Source organism: Synchiropus splendidus, chromosome 4, assembly GCF_027744825.2.
Source record: "Synchiropus splendidus isolate RoL2022-P1 chromosome 4, RoL_Sspl_1.0, whole genome shotgun sequence".
Classification (NCBI taxonomy): domain Eukaryota; kingdom Metazoa; phylum Chordata; class Actinopteri; order Syngnathiformes; family Callionymidae; genus Synchiropus; species Synchiropus splendidus.
Window position 1 is genome coordinate 912,749 of NC_071337.1, and position 16,314 is coordinate 929,062.

The window sequence follows — 16,314 nt, forward strand, 5'->3', positions numbered from 1 at the left end:
TCGGTCAATGACAAACCTCAGTTTTGACATTTCTGGTGACTTTTCTAGGGTTTTAAAAGGTGTAGAATTCGTGTTTGCCATCTCCAAAGGAGCATGAGGCAGGTCAGCCCTTGGTTTTTTAGAGTCTCCCCAGTAGGTCGGACCTCTAGTCTAATCATTCTTTCACAAATAAATAAGGAAAAATCTCTAAATAATAATGCTACAGACGACTCGCTGCATCGAGAGCCACTGCAGCCTTTGTTTTGGACCTGTTTTCTGGGAGCTCAAGGTCCCCACTGTAGCTTCTAGCAATCCAACGTCTGAGTGCACCAAGTGGACCAAAACCCCGGAGCTCTTTTCTGCCTCAGACCAGGATGGTTGTGCTCCAGCGGCTCAGCAACCTGGTCAGATGAGCTTCTGTTGAAGCAGCACAGGCAGAAGTGGGCCGCGCCCCACAACCGTGTTCTGACAGCATCGAGAGCTTCTCACAGATCTGAGACCCCTGACAGAGCTTTAGTGCTCCAGTCTTGACACGCCATTCTGAAGACCTCACATACACATGCTACCAGTTGGTGTAGGTTTGGCTTGGTGCACTTGTTGATGTTAGTGAGGGAGGCCTGTGAGGGAGGACAGACGCCTCAGGAGAGGAGAGACGGAGCTGGACCAAGCTGGTGGAGATGAAGGCTGGTGCTCAGGGAGGACACGAAGGGAACCGCTACAGTGAGCAGCCTCTTACTTTGTCCTCGCCTGTGAGGTCACAGAAGTGCAAGAGCAAAGAAGCCATTCAGAAGTGGAAGGAAGAAAGACACCAGCAGGTGACGGAGCGGTGTCCCCGCCTCCTCATGCGGCTCTGGATGGCCAGCCTTTGCTTGTGGAGAGCAACTGCTCCAGGCTGCTCTGGACACACGGAGGCACCACTGCATGAGTACAGAGGTTTCCGCTGGCCCTCCGGCTCTCTCAGGTTTCAGCTGGATGAAGCTTCTGGAGGCCAAAACTGTGTTGCGTGATGAGTCCTGATATTGCACTGTGATGGAGCTCCGGAGGAGGCGCAGTGTCACATCTGTCCCTGCCGACACACACACATCCATCGCACTGAGCCACCACCTCTGACTGTCGCGGCGATGCCACACACGCGCACACACACACGACCCCCTCCCCCCTCCCCCACACACACCCTCTGACGACTGTTTCTGTATGTTGTTCTCTATATTTAATGCATGCTGGACCCCCTCAGTCAGGTCATGGTTGTCCAGAACGCCAGGTATGTTTGTGAATCTTCTGGTACTTTGGTTGTGTTGCATTGGACTCTGCTGATCCCAGAGAGAAATGGTTGGCTCACACTAACCCCCCGTCATTGTGCATTTCCTGGTTGATGTTCCTTCATGACGAGGCATTTTAGAGCAGTGTGGTCCCTGACTCTCGAGTCACACATGCATTCCCCCGCCCCCCTGCTAACTGTTGTACTTCCTGGTGGACTTTGGTCTCTCAGCCATTGACCCTGTTTCGTGATCAAACTCTAACCGCATCGTCCCACTTGTCATGGTCGACTCTTGACCCCCAGCCGTCACACACCTCCATTCCAAGACCTCCATGTCATTCTGCTTCCATCGGCCCATCAGCAGCAGCAGACGGTTCTGTGGCCTGGCCCCCGGGCAGGTGTCGCCAGGGGCCGTCACATGACTCTCTCAAACACTGCTGTGTTTCTTGCACTGAGAGACTCACGGAGGGGACAATGGTGGGAACAACATCAACAGTTTCTATGAACGGCTGTGAATGTGAATCAATGATTATGCAAAAACATAGGTGCAAGAAAACAAAAAATTCATTTACAACACCTATTATTTATCATCATCTCATTAAATAGAGGGAATGTCATTGAAATGGGAATTAACATAAAAAAAGGAGACAAAATCATAAAAAGTCTTTATTTAAAAAGTGATCATAAATGAAGATTAAATTATGGAAACGAAATTTTAAAATGGAAAAAATTAAAGAAGCGACATAAGAATTTATGCAAATTAATTCACTCTTAGATCATCAACAGTAACATAGACTGGAGGAAAAAAAGAGAAATATAAGCATCAAATATCATCATAAAAAGGTGTGACGAATGCGAATGAAGTTATTGTTTGTTTTTGTTTTCTTTTGTTTTGTTGTTTGTGGTTTACAAGTAAAACTAACAACATTAAACACAGTTTCAAGATGTCAGTTTTAATCATTGTCTGTAATAATGAAAATAAAATAATAATAATAAAATAAAAATGCACTGTGAAATTATAACATATATTATATAAAATATAATTTTATAATTAGATCTACATTATAACATATAATTATAAATATATAAATGTGAATTAAAACGTGAAGCTAAAACCAAATGGCAAATAACATGTGAATACTCCAGTGGATCGTAGGCCTGAGTGTGTGGCTCAGGTCTCAGTCAAATACCCTCAGACCGGCTCTTCACGTGCACACGCTCCTCTGCATTGTGACTGAGCTGCCAGTTAAACTGAATGGATGAAGACAAAGCTAATGTGTATCCACGGTCACTGGTTAACACTGGCGAGACTGGGAGCGAGAGCTCCTGTCTCACACCTCCACCCACACACTCATGACCCTCACATCACATTGTTTAGCTTCTAAACAATGGACATCACATCCATCCCTCGTCACGATCGCCCGGCGCCACGCAGCCATCCGCGTCTGAGTGACTTGTGTTTGGTCTCTCCTTCTCTGATGTCCCTCCAGCGCTGAAAACAAGAGGAGGTCCAAACACGCCGGCAAGAGTCTCAACCCGGAGTGGAACCAGACCGTCATCTACAAGAACATCCACCTGGAGCAGGTGACTTGTCCAGACAATGACGCGAGTCTGCCGCACTGGCACCCTCGTGTCTACGTTCCCGTCACGAGGACAGGTCAGGTCATGTGATCCTGGCAGCGGTGGATCCTGGAAGGTCACAGGTCTTAGCACGGTCCACACCTCATTTGACTGACCACTACAGGTCTGTTTGTGACCGACCGACTTGTGTCCTGTTGTCAGGGGTGGACAGATGCACTTCTGGTGGGGCTGCATTGTTGATGACGCCACTGTGGAGGTCAATATCTGTGCCACATGATCAAGATTAAAAACAAACAAAGCCACTGCTGTGTTGTGAAGAAATACATGTAACTATTTCAAAACCACGGCAATGTTGTGACTGCAACTATCAAAGCATTTACAACCAATCCTCGCGAATTACCGTGACTTTCCCACCAGTTCCACCAATCACTTGAGTCTCCTTTGGTCCCGCCCCACGCCGCATGTGTGGCGTCTCATTGGCTCCCTCCTTGTTGAGATGAAGGGCGGCGCCAAACGCTCACATTGGCCCACAAATCAACAGGATCCTGGATCCTAAATGGAACTCTATTCTACAGTCTACAGAACAGTAGAATAGAGGGAAGTCAGAAGCGGAAGTGAGTGGTGCAGCGTCATCCCAACACTATAAAGCAAGATGGCCGACCTCCATCTCTCTCCAGCTGTTTCTGAGCCTCTCCATCAACAGAGCAGCAGCTCACACACACCTTGACCTCTCAGACTCCGCCCCCATCCACACCTCCGTCAGGCTCCGCCCTCGTCAGGAGCGCCAGAACAGAACAGCCCAGAAACGACTCACGGAACAGCATCTTAAAAAAAAAAAAAATTTAGCATCACTTTTATTTAGCATCTACATTTGTTTATTTATTTCGTGTGTGTGTGTGCACTTGAAATACTATTTTTGCAAATGAAGCATATTTGGTTCAAATCATTGCCGCCAGGAGCTTTTTTTAGGCCAAAAACTGACACTAGCTTTTTCCCAGCTCATTCACAAAGCTCCTTCCTTCCCCTCATGTTGTTCCAGAACCATAACACAAAATCAAACCCTGCCAAATCCGCCAGGGAAACTACTCACAGGGGGCAGTGTAGCTCCCCGATAGTGAGACAGGAAGAAGACAGAAGAACGGTGGCAACTCTCCGTCCTCCAGTGGCCAGATATCTCAGGGCCTCAGCGACCAGCGCCTCCTACAACGCTGCCTCCGTTTCCTCTGTTGTGCCAGAGCTACAGGATCAACACTGACTCCACAGTCAAAGCCATGGGGCTTTGGAGCTTGTTGGTGTCATCAGCTTCTCAGGTGGCACAGGAAGTAACCAGGCTGTGTTCACGTTTCAGCTGAGAAAGAAAACCCTGGAGGTCAGCGTGTGGGACTACGACAAGAGCTCCTCCAATGACTTCTTGGGAGAGGTAAACGTGATCGTGGACCCACGCGGCCGGGGGCCCAGCTTCACACCAATCCATCTCCTGCAGGTTCTGATTGACCTGTCCAACACGGCCCAGCTGGACAACGTGCCGCGCTGGCACCCGCTGAAGGAGCAGAGCGAAGGCGACCACCACCGGCGCTCGCACCAAGGCCGACACTCCAAGCCGTCCTCGCAACACTCCTCTCCGAAAACCACGGGCTCCACCCACGACCTGCAGGACTCGCCCAAGTCCTCTGTCATCAAGAGCCGGAGCCACGGGATCTTTCCGGATCCTGCAAAGGGTAGGACGCACTGACGTGGCGAACATTCACCGTTCAAATCTGCTGCCTCCTCTCGTCCTCTCTGATTCAGCCTTGACCAACATCCACCTGTTTCTTTCTCTGCAGTCATTTATCCGCTGCCCATGTTCGCACCTTCACTGTAGCTTCTGCTTCATGCTTTTGCTTTTCCCATTGTCTGTTTTCTTGGTTGCCATGGTCACCCAACAAAGAGGCCTTGAAGGGGCCCTATTGTGCATTGTCCTTCTCCAGTAGTCAAATCTCACTCACTCATTCAGGAGCTCCACATCAAAACGCCATTCTGAATGTTCGCATTCAGCAAGACGACAAAATGGCCGTCGCTCCGTGACTCAGTTCTGCTTTCAATGGATCAAGAAATATCAGTCATCATTTAGAGCAGCTGAAACAAACCACCTGAGTGAGTCACCTCAGTGAGACGTTTGCTGCTGCATTACAGCTGGTGAGCTGGGAGCGTGTGTGACGCCCCACTGACTCTGAGGAGCTTCTCTGAGATGTTTGATCCTCCTCGCTTGATATGTGTTGTTCATATGGACAACATCCAGTTTCTTCCAAGAGGACTTTCATCATGTCTTCTGCTCCAGAGGAAGATGATGGACAGATTCTGACATCAACGTTCAGATCCAGGACCAGAGGTTGGAGATGTTTCCAGTCACAGCTGTGAAGAGAGAGCTGGGTGGAAGCTGCCGCAGCTGGAAGAAGCACCTTCATCTCCAGGAGAGAGGAAGCCATGAGCCTCTCCCTCACAGTCACCAACACACTTCCTCCTCTCTCAGGAACATGGAGAGCCGCAGGGAAGAGTTGGCTCCATCAGGTCTGTCAGTGCAGTGATGGAGGTGTTTGTACAGTGAGGAGCGTCATCCATACCACGATAAGTGTTGTAGTTGAGACCATATAACCATATAACCAGACAGACACAATGCCAAGACTAAGACCAAGACCAATGCGAGACTAAGTCAAGTCCTAGGCTTAGGTGGGGCCAGATCAGGACTTGGATGGGCCCTGATAAGGACCAAAAGGAGCAGTACCAGCGGAGACCATGGGAGGCAGTGTTGCTCCCCGATAGTGAGACAGGAAGAAGACAGAAGAATGGTGGCAACTCTCCGTCCTCCAGTGGCCAGATATCTCAGGGCCTCAGCGACCAGCGCCTCCTACAACGCTGCCTCCGTTTCCTCCAGAGCTACAGGATCAACACTGACTCCACAGTCAAAGCCATGTGGCTTTGGAGCTCTGACTCTGGGCTGCTCCCCCTGCTGGATACATGGGGGAACAGCAACACCAACACAAAGGCGTAACATTAGAGATTAAAAAAAAAGAAAAAAAAAGAATTGAAATGAGTCCAACAAGGCAGAGGCACTTTGAGATGAAGGTCTTGAGACCAAGACCGAGCCCGACAACACGACCCACAGAACCATTGGTTGGTTCGTGGAATCTCATGACTGAATGTGAATGGACATGGTTCTGTCACCGTCAGTGTTGGAACACTGCAGCTTACTCTCAACACATGGAGGAGCATGATAGGGCCCCTTTAAGTCTCTTCCCAGGCCGCGGAAGGCTTCGAGTGACCCCCACTTCCAAATGACAGTCAAATGAATGAGTCGTTCCTTCCTGGCTGGATGAAGCAAACCACCAACTCCTCACATCTGACTCTGCAGTCCAGATTCTGAAATGGTAATTTGGTCAATTTGGTTGTTTTAGACAGGCAGGCGCCCACTATCGAGAAATCTCTCAGTAGCCCTGGCGCCTCCAAGCCTTCCTCGTCCGAGGGCCAGAGCCACAGCCACGGACACGCCCACCACTCGCGCCCGCACCGGGCGTCGCGCTCGGGCAAACACGCCGCACCACAAGAACATCAGGACATTGGCAGCGGAAGCGCTGGAGCTGCTGCCATAGTAACGGGCGATGCGCCACATCAAACTCAGCAGCCGCCGCACCGCCTCCAACCAAGTAAACCAAGACGCAGATAGAGCCTACGCAGCATGGCCGCCTCGCACTCATCTGTTCAGCCTTCTGTCTAGTTTTCTTTGGTTCCGTTGGCCTTCCTTTTCTATTCTTGGTTCCCCTCGCACCCCCCTCCCTTTGTCATCCAGCCTCACAGCTTCTCTTCTGTCTGTCCGTCTGTAGAGTCCCACCTTTACTGCGTCTCTCGTCCTCCGTTTAAACTGTATTCCAGAGGCAGCGTAGGCGTCAAACAGGCCATTTAAGTAGCAAAGCAGCTCCATGTTCTGAGTAGAGTATGTGTGACTCCATCACTGTGGTGATGAAGGTTCAGGTGAGCTAGGTTCCATCTCCAACTTGGTGACCCAGCTGCGTTGATTTGTCAAGCAGCGAACAGAAGAAAGTTGCCCCCCCCCCCCGTCGTTTCTTTATGAACAAAGCCAAGAGGCGATGGCTCTGCATGACCCACCATGCACCTCAGTCGATGCTGCACATCCCGCTCGGTCAATGTGCACCACACACTGTGGGCTGCATGCGAGTGACAAGACTGGTTGCCATGGTGAAGATAAACCACTCTCTGAATCTCCATGTTGCTCCTCCCTCCCTCCGACTTGGACTCCCATGATTCCCGGGTTTGTTTCCCGACGTTGACTCTTCCTTACCTGCGGAAAACAAACAGGCCAGAGAGGCCACGCCTCCCTGAGGCACCAGAGACACAGCGTAGTCGGTGTGCTCACCGTTCAGAGAGCCCAGTCCGAGTGGCTCCCGGCCCCGCCTGCGACCGCCTCGTCCGCTGGGAGCAGAGCAGACGGCAGACACCTGACCCTCAGGAAAGCTGTGTCAGAGGAAAGACCCCAGAGCGGCGGAGGTGAGACGTTTGTCCGCACAGTCTGCTCCCTGTCGTGTGACTGAAGCACAGATGGAGCCGCGCGCGCGCGCGAGAGAGAGAGAGAGTGAAATACTAACGCACACCTGGTGAGGGTCGCACAACGTGTGGCGTCACCGCAGATTCATGCCGCGACACACTTTGGTTTCAACAAGTCAGAATTCACTGATTCCAGGGCATGATGCCGTTTCACTCTTCAGAAGAATCCAAATCATCTTGCTGCTGCCCTGTCTCCAACACCATGGTTTGTTGACGTCTCAATAGAACAGTGAACTCAGTGCAGAGATGAGAAACTCAATGTTTCAGGTCTCTGGTAGAAGCCGCTGGTGTCTGACAGGCTGCTCTGCCAGCTTTATTTAGGGGTTAAACTGAGCCGTCTGTCTGCTGTGTCTCATGTCTCTGAACAGTTGACTTGAACTATGGAGCAGTCTGGACACAGTTCCTAGATGCTGCTGAAGAAACATGAGAAACCATCAGGTGAAGAAATGATTATGGAGTCAGAGTCTATTCTCCAGATCATGATCCAAACTGTCAGTCCTTTGTCTTGTGTCATGAAAAATCTTGTCACAATTCTCTCTCCTAAAATGCTTGTTTTCCATGGCCTTATTGAAGATTTCACTCAGACTTTGAGGCTTTAGAATTTGTTGATGGTCCCTAACTGATGGCGGCTCCTAGCATTAGCGCTGCCTGTGAGAGTGTATCCTCCATCAGTGAAGCCAGTGAAACCAGCTCCAATGCAGCGAGTGTGACGCGTGTTTATCAAGTTTATCGTGAGATGCAGAACAGTCATCGTGGAGATGGTGTTTTGGGATATCGTATCAGTTAGCGCCCATCCCTAATGGGTGGAAAAATTGCTTTATGCTCAACACAGTTTTGTAGTGTGGCTAAAGCAAACTGAGTCAAGTCAAGCAAATGGCCACGTCTGTCAGTGAAGACAGGTGTAATATCACCAAACAAAAATGTTGACTTTCGGACCTCCATGACAGAACCATTCTGTCACAAATGATCATTTTGAAGCAAACGCATCTGCCGTTTGAATGGAATCGTCCGTGGATTCACTGACCTTGAATTAGCAACTCTGACTTGTGCAGGCATGAATCTTCATCCGAACCACAACCACACTTCATTCGAGCGACCCATTCTCCACCCAATTTAAGATCAAACTTGAAGCTGCATTATGAGTTTTCTTCCACCACCGTTGTTAAAAAAGTTCCTGAAACAAGAGTTCACACTCCACTAACCAAGAATCAAAACTGTGGATCATATTTCTCTGAGTGTGAGTCTTCGCTCTGAGGGTGTCCGTCTCGTATTGTAACTCTTTTCCGCTGTTGCGGCGCAGCTCGGTCCAGCTACAGGTCTGGGGACGCGCCGGTCACCGCCGCCTCCCTGGACAGCGGCCTGAGCGGCAGCGCCTACAGCCTGCTGGACGAGGAAGGGGAGACCAACGAGGTGGACAGCGCCATCTTCCAGGTCCCTCGATTGTGAGTTCATTAGATCCCGGCAGGATGTGAGCGGACCCGCTCTCATGACGCCATGAAATCCTGTTTCTCTCAGTGGGAAGATTCCAAACGGCACAGACGGGATGAAGTCCTCTCTGGGACACGGCGACGGTGAAGGTCAGTGGAAGTGTGTCTTCATGACGGTGATGGAAACTTCAGTCACATGACTGGCCTGAGGACTTCAGCTGCGACATCAAACACACCACGGCAGCACTTTCTGAGCCACATCGTGTGTCACCAGACAGACGCACAGATCAGTAGGTGGCCTGACACTGGGAGAGTGTCAGACTGCCGAAGGTTCTGGGAGTCATCAGCAGCAGAACTAGTCCTTGTTTGTTCGTCTCCCCCGAGGCTGTGGACCACCTGCTGATCTCCATCATAACACCTGTCTGTCTGTCTGTGTGTGTGTGGCAGGCAAGTCCCAGGTGATGGGCGAGATCAAAATCGCTCTGAAGAAAGAGATGAAGACGGAGGGCGAGCACTTGGTCCTGGAAATACTGCAGTGCCGCAACATCACCTTCAAGTTCAAGTCTCCGGACCACCTGCCAGGTGGGGACACGCTGGCGTGTGTCTCCAGGAGCTGGAGCTGACCTCTGCTCCTGCTGTCCACAGACATGTACGTCAAGCTCTACGTGGTCAACATCGCCACTCAGAAGAGGGTCATCAAGAAGAAGACCAGAGTGTGTCGCCACGACCGCGAGCCCTCTTTCAATGAGACCTTCCGCTTCTGTATGAACCCGACAGGACACTCGCTTCAGGTGAGCATCGGCTGGGAACTCCAACATGAGCTGGAGGCTCACAGAGGTCTCACCTCAGTCGCTACACAGGAGCGTCATTTACTCGATACTCGTGATGGGCAGATGAGGCTTCACGACGCAGTAGTGAAAGGCAGATGAGGCCTCACAACACAGTAGTGAAGGGCAGATGAGGCCTCACGACGCAGTAGTGAAGGGCTGATGAGGCTTCACGACACAGTACTGAAGGGCAGACGAAGCTTTATGACACAGTATTGAAGGGCAGACGAAGCTTTATGACACAGTAGTGAAGGGTGGATGAGGCTTCATGACACAGTAGTGAAGGGCAGATGAGGCTTCGTGACACAGTACTGAAGGGTAGATGAGGCTTCACGACGCAGTATTGAAGGACAGACGAAGCTTTATGACTCAGTATTAAAGGTCAGACGAAGCTTTATGACACAGTATTAAAGGGCAGACGAAGCTTTATGACATAATATTGAAGGGCAGATGAGGCTTCATGACACAGTACTGAAGGGTAGATGAGGCTTCACGACACAGTACTGAAGGGTAGATGAGGCTTCAGGACGCAGTATTGAAGGACAGACGAAGCTGTATGACTCAGTATTAAAGGTCAGACGAAGCTTTATGACACAGTATTAAAGGGCAGACGAAGCTTTATGACATAATATTGAAGGGCAGATGAGGCTTCGTGACACAGTACTGAAGGGTAGATGAGGCTTCACGACGCAGTATTGAAGGACAGACGAAGCTTTATGACTCAGTATTGAAGGGCAGACGAAGCTTTATGACATGATATTGAAGGGCAGATGAGGCTTCGTGACACAGTGTCCTGATGTTCAGAGGCCACCAGGTGGCGCTGTCTGCCGTAAACTATTTGGACTTGAACAGCTAAGTCAATGGCACCTCACATCATGTCTAAACCAAGAGCGCCATCTCGTGGCCTCTGAACATTAAGACGCTGTTGCCCTCCACCCTGCAACACTGTTTCCCGATGCCTCATCTACCCACCACACTCCAACCTCAACAGCTCAACTGACTGTAATGACTATAATGTAGAGTCTTGACAGGAAAACAACAGCAGAGAGAAGGTAAATGAGTCAGTGCTAAGGAAGAGAGTCCTAGGAGCCAGTCAGCAGGCAGGACACACGAGGTCACGTGATGAAACACGACCGCCCCACTTCTGGCAGTGTGGGTCGCTCACTCAGTAATTTGGTGAGGTCACTGTGGCCGGCACGCTGGTTTGAGACACAGGTCCATTGAGAACAGGCCAGAAGGTCATGGCTTCCATGGCAACAGAGCGAGAGGAGGCCAGGACTGGACCCTGGTGCGCCACACTGGATGGTCCCTTCTTCTGCCCTCAGCTCTTCCTGGTGTCCAACGGAGGGAAGTTTGTCAAGAAGACGCTGATCGGCGAGGCGTACGTGTGGCTGGACCGGCTGGACCTGCGCAAGCGTGTGGTGAGCTGGCACAAGCTGCTGGCCAGCAGCGCGCAGATCCACTCCTAGAGACAGCCGGGCTCCCTGCGCCTCAGGCCAGTTTGTTTACAAGGCCGGCGGGAGCAAGGACTGAGGTCAGAGGTCAGGTGCAGAATCAACCAGGTATTACACACTTGCAGACACACACTCGCAGAACCCACAGGGACGCACTGTCCGTCACGCCTGTCCATGTTTGATCCCAATACGCGTCTCTTTGTTATGAAATGCAGAGTTTTATTGATTTGCATTTTTGTGAATGAGATGTTTACGACTCCGCTTCGGAGGCCTGGAACTTATTTTTCTAGAACGATATCCAAACCGTCCGTCCGTCCTGGAAATACTGGAGGACGCAGCGCTCCGTCCCTCGACATGTTCCAGCTCACTGCCTGAAACCAAGCCATCCCTTCGCTCCCTGTGTTTGACTCACCTGACATGGACTCCACGTGTCGTGCGCACCACTGTATCTGTCTGCATCGCAACACAATGATGTGTGTCCACAGAGTGAAACCTGTCATGTGTGTCGCTACACTGAGACGTCTCAGACAGTCAGGTCAGGTGATGCCCCTGAGCTGTGGAGGGGGAGCCTTGTGGGGTCTTGGGATGTGATGAACCCCGGGTGACCTGTCCGTTCAGGTCAGGAGGGGTGATCTGATGTTGGTTTGTTCTTTCGTCTGGGAATGTACAAGGAGCAAAAGAAGCAAAGAAGATTTAGCATGGACGTCCACCCTGACCCTCTGGTGAGAGGCAATACTCACATGGACTCAGAAGCTGCTGGAGTGGAGTCTGGGTTGAGGGAGAGAGGCTCTGTAAAGCAGCTTCATCGCTCAACATTGGAGGCTGCAGATGAAGAGTCCCGCATGAAACAGTGAGCTCATTTGAAGTTGTGTTTTGAGCGTGAACTGTGGGAGGGACCAAGGCTCTCGTGAGCTTTGCCAGCACAGATGATCTGGAGCCCAAGTCATTCCTGGCTCTCACCAGGCCGAGGTCAGAGAGGTGGTCAGCAGAAGGAGCTGTCCCAGTGCTGAAACCACGGCGAGGCCAGTTTCCACACGCAGATGCTTGGAAAACCTGACGTCGTCCTCCCTGAACACTGTGTCCAGCAGAGACACCACCCGGCAGTCAGGTATCAGAAGTAAAGGTTAGTCAGTCAGACCTGGAGAGAAGCACTTGTGTTTGGAGCTGTTGAGAAGGAAATGATCAAATGAGACTGTGTTGAACATATGGAATCTACAGGCACAGATCGATGGGCAAGTGTATATATGTGTCATGGCGTCCGTCAAACTCAAGGTCGGCGTGACGCGTCTCTTATGAGAGTCTCATCACGCACTGCAACGGCTCAACCTTGTTTACAAAATAGCTTTCCTTGCTGTTGTTTGATACATATGTAAATAGATATATATATATCAAACAACACAATTTATGTCCACGTTGTTTTTGCTTTTCCTTCAGGAAACAATGGACCTAGTTAAGACCATTTTCAATATTGCAAGCTGCATTTTGTTGATTTATTTTTACAGCAGATCCAGATACATATCGAAGTGGATTCAGTACACACTCAGTCCTCAGCACAGGAAGTCACAGTTTAAGAACTTTCCATTCCAGAGTATATTATTTATGAATGAGTTCAAACAGAGAAGTAAGAAGAGGAATATAAGAATGATATAAGAATGAATAAATCATATTTAGAAGAAAAGACGAGGAGGAATTATGTATATATTGCTATTATTACAAAACAATGATTATTTATGAAAGAGAAACGTTTGCTGTCGTGGAGGAGAACCTTAAACATGGTAAATATTTATATACATTACTATAAAAAAAATATTTTTTTGAAAAAGCCAATAGACAAACTATGGAAACTTTGTGTTGCAGTCAAGCACTTTGTGTCTTTCATCATTTCGCAGGACCATCAAGTCCATGAGGGTTGAGAAACTGTATATTGAATCAACGCGTGTGTTCAATTGGACAAATCCAAAAGATTTCTATGCAACATCCGAAGATCCGAGCGCCACTTTCCAGCACCTCCGCTCCTTGGCTCCTTCCTGTCCAAATGTTTTTTTATGATTATGATTTAACTTATTGTTTTATACGTGGTTTTGTTTACAGCTGTACATACTTTTCATTTTGATACACAAAGTGGAGCTAGTTTACAGTTTGTTCTCTCCTCGCCATCAACGTGAGATTCCAAACCGAGGCGTGAACAAATGGCGCGTCCGTGTCTTTCCCTCTTTCAGTTGTGACGTCCACTCGCTCGTGTGTAGCATCGTCATAAGTGCATGTCCGACGTCGCAGGAACGGTCTCACACACACACACACACACGCACGCACGCGCGCACTCACCTCCCTCGATCTCCAACCTTGTAAATAGGTTTTTATACCGGGGGTTTGGAAGCAATACGTCTTTCAGTGGACAAAGCAAAAGCCAACGGTCGGATGTGCAGCTGAGCGACGGCGAGGCCCTTTACACCGCAGGCTCTCTCACACGGGCGCGACCGGTCCAGTAGTTGCAGGAGAATTTCTATGTGCTCACTCTGGATGTTGCATGTTTCCTCGGTGGTTCCTACTATTCTCGTGTGCAGATATTGTCCAAGAAAAAAAAGCTTGTAGAGAGGGTTCCAGAGAGAAAGGCAAACCACGTTTGCTGACTGTACAGAGACGACGCTCGTGGTTTTCCACTTGTAAGTAAAGAGAAAAAAAAATCCAGTGTCATGTCATGGTGATTGTATCCAGGAGGTCTTGATCAATTATGCAAATTGTGCTGTAAAAATGGCTGTTGCCCCGATGTCTACATATTAAATATGAGTATCAATGAGTGATCACTGAGTCCGTGTGTGGCCACTTCCTCAGGATGGAGAGAGTTGCGTGGAAAGCTCCGCCATGTTTGTCAACACTCGACTTTATTGACAAACACACCCATGATGTCGTCCTCATGGTCCTCATAACCTTGTCAGTGTCCTATATAGATTTCTGAGATATTCACCGCGTGTTAAAATGTTGTTTTACATCGGGAGATAATAACTCAAACCTAACTATCGATTTAATATATTTATTCTTTTTTATCTTTCATACTAAATGTTTGTTATGTATGTGTCCACATGAATGCTTTTTTTCCACAAGTATTGATTCCTATACACTGAGGACACCAGCTGAGGAGGCTCAGCTGGTGTCTGGTGAACAAGGCCAGCCTGGTGTCAAGAGCCTGGGGAACAGCCGGCACCTGACCGCTCGATGGTGTCTGCTGTTTCTATACACCAGGACAGGTCACAGGACGGGTCACAGGACGGGTAACAAGACAGGTCACAGGACGGGTCACAGGACGGGTAACAAGACAGGTCACAGGACGGGTCACAGGACGGGTCACAGGACAGGTTACAGGATGGGTCATAGGACAGGTCACAGGACGGGTCACAGGACAGGTAACAAGACAGGTTACAGGATGGGTCACAGGACAGGTAACAAGACAGGTCACAGGACGGGTCACAGGACGGGTCACAGGACACTTCACAGGACGGGTCACAGGGCAGGTCACGGGTCACAGGATGGGTCACAGGACACTTCACAGGACGGGTCACAGGATGGGTAACAAGACAGGTCACAGGACAGGTCATAGGACACTTCACAGGACGGGTCACAGGACAGGTCACAGGACACTTCACAGGACGGGTCACAGGAGACTTCACAGGACACTTCACAGGACACTTCACAGGACGGGTCACAGGACGGGTCATAGGACAGGTCACGGGTCACAGGATGGGTCACAGGATGGGTCACAGGACGGGTCACAGGATGGGTCACAGGACGGGTCACAGGACGGGTCACAGAACGACCCGCTGAGCAGCCGCTTGTATGAGCCGATAGTACGAACAGAGCAACATCATCATGGAAACTGCTGCAGGAATCCAGTCACGGTCGAACAGTGTCCTTCAGTCTTCTGCTGACTGCAGTGCACGAGTAGAACCAGATGTCACCGCTCGACATGTGCCCTTCACTTTGCGGTACCTGTAATTGCACGCTACAGCCAGCAGATGGCGACACGCGCGTTCGTTCTGACTTTTTTTAAACGTTTCACTTCATGTAAAACACTGTTGTCGCAGCGCCACAATGAAGCAATAATAGGAAGAGCAAATTGGGGGAAATAAGATGAGAATAATGCGAGATCACGTGATGTTAGAGAGCCAATCGCTGTGGAAAATGAAACTGGAATAATGTGGAATTATAAATGTCAAAATGGAAATCGATGTTTTCCTCTTTAGGTTTGATTGATCACGCCCCGCCATTGTCTGAGGCGTGTGGAATGATGGATGGAACACAGTCTGAGAGTGAATCGATACACCGACGTCACAGAGGAAACGTGCAGCATGAGGACTGGTGTTGGCAAAGACACCGGTCTTGGTTTGGACTGTCTTTTCTTCCAGATCAAAGTGAAGGGTGGCTTTCACACGCAGCCGCGGCCTTCATGCTTAACACAGCCCTGACCTTGAACCCCGACTCCCCACACACACAGCCTGCTGAGTCAACTGGGAGCCCAGGTCTGTAAACACCTGCACTGGTGTTGGATGTCTTCCCTCCTTCACGTGTTGATCACAACAACAAGCGTTTGGTGCTGTGTTTTTCTTTTATTTGATCAACTTCTGGCTCCGGACACGTCTGAGACCGAGCCTGAGCTGAGAGTCGGACCTGGTGTTCCTGCCCGAGCCCATCCCTTTCAAGAGCGAGGCACCTCTGTTGCCACCTGGGCTCTCGCCCGCCCTCAGATCGCTCCCTTCTAAAGACCTGTTCACAATGACGGTGATCTGAAGAGGCGCCATCAGATGCGCCATGCATCTGTTATCCCGGGGTCACAGGGGGGTCGCGCATCTATCAAACGTCCCTTCATCTCCAGAGAAAAGTGCTGTGCTTTGATTTGAGGAGGATGAAAGGAGCAAGGGAACCTTGTCCTCCCAGAAGACGGCCGGTGACTTGGCCCCGCCTCTTTCATGTGGCGGCTCCTTGGTGTCGGTCCCCTGGTGAGCCAGGTTTAATGGCTGCACCTGAGCGGGGCCACAGTGAAGGGCCTCCTCCTGGATGAACATCACATCACAGAACTATGGGCGAATTGTGCAGCGCGAGACGAAAATCCAGCTTTTCCAGGACGGAATGCTTTGGTGAGCGGCTCAGAACCTTCATGTCGGATCAGCTCGGATCCAGCCGGAGCCTCTGTGCTGTCA

At 50.1% G+C, this 16,314-nt stretch overlaps 2 protein-coding genes across 13 annotated transcripts in view; one reads left to right on the top strand and one right to left on the bottom strand.

Annotated features, from left to right (window-relative positions):
* The window catches only part of pcloa (piccolo presynaptic cytomatrix protein a), a 52,531-nt gene extending 37,090 nt beyond the window's left edge, over nucleotides 1-15,441 (top strand). For 5 of the 12 annotated variants that reach the window (XM_053864239.1, XM_053864232.1, XM_053864236.1 and 2 more), the window contains 10 exons: nucleotides 1,214-1,240; nucleotides 2,728-2,821; nucleotides 4,167-4,238; nucleotides 4,302-4,536; nucleotides 7,169-7,357; nucleotides 8,715-8,856; nucleotides 8,930-8,991; nucleotides 9,289-9,423; nucleotides 9,487-9,632; nucleotides 10,994-15,440. In XM_053864239.1, the coding sequence (XP_053720214.1) occupies nucleotides 1,214-1,240; nucleotides 2,728-2,821; nucleotides 4,167-4,238; nucleotides 4,302-4,536; nucleotides 7,169-7,357; nucleotides 8,715-8,856; nucleotides 8,930-8,991; nucleotides 9,289-9,423; nucleotides 9,487-9,632; nucleotides 10,994-11,137 (1,246 nt within the window). In that variant the 3' untranslated portion in view covers nucleotides 11,138-15,440. Of the gene's footprint in view, nucleotides 1-1,213; nucleotides 1,241-2,727; nucleotides 2,822-4,166; nucleotides 4,239-4,301; nucleotides 4,537-4,606; nucleotides 4,836-6,249; nucleotides 7,358-8,714; nucleotides 8,857-8,929; nucleotides 8,992-9,288; nucleotides 9,424-9,486; nucleotides 9,633-10,993 lie in introns of those variants that run through there. The other 7 variants (XM_053864241.1, XM_053864244.1, XM_053864240.1 and 4 more) reach the window with 6 other exon arrangements.
* On the bottom strand, nucleotides 14,299-15,927 carry LOC128756776 (keratin-associated protein 4-1-like). Its single transcript, XM_053861432.1, has 3 exons — nucleotides 15,828-15,927; nucleotides 14,656-14,805; nucleotides 14,299-14,606 (listed from the first exon to the last, which is right to left on the bottom strand). Exons 1-3 carry the CDS (start codon nucleotides 15,925-15,927, stop codon nucleotides 14,299-14,301), a joined length of 558 nt encoding a protein of 185 aa, XP_053717407.1.
* Nucleotides 15,928-16,314: the final 387 nt, after the last annotated feature.

Coding starts and splice junctions, on each gene's coding strand:
- LOC128756776 (XM_053861432.1), bottom strand. CDS start 15,927: ATGGCGCATCTGATGGCGCCTCTTCAGATCACCGTCATTGTGAACAGG. Junction 14,806..15,827: donor GAGCCCAGGTGGCAACAGAG/GTGCCTCGCTCT, acceptor CGTCCTGTGAAG/TGTCCTGTGAAGTGTCCTGT. Junction 14,607..14,655: donor CCCGTCCTGTGAAGTGTCCT/GTGACCCATCCT, acceptor CGTCCTGTGAAG/TGTCCTGTGACCCGTCCTGT.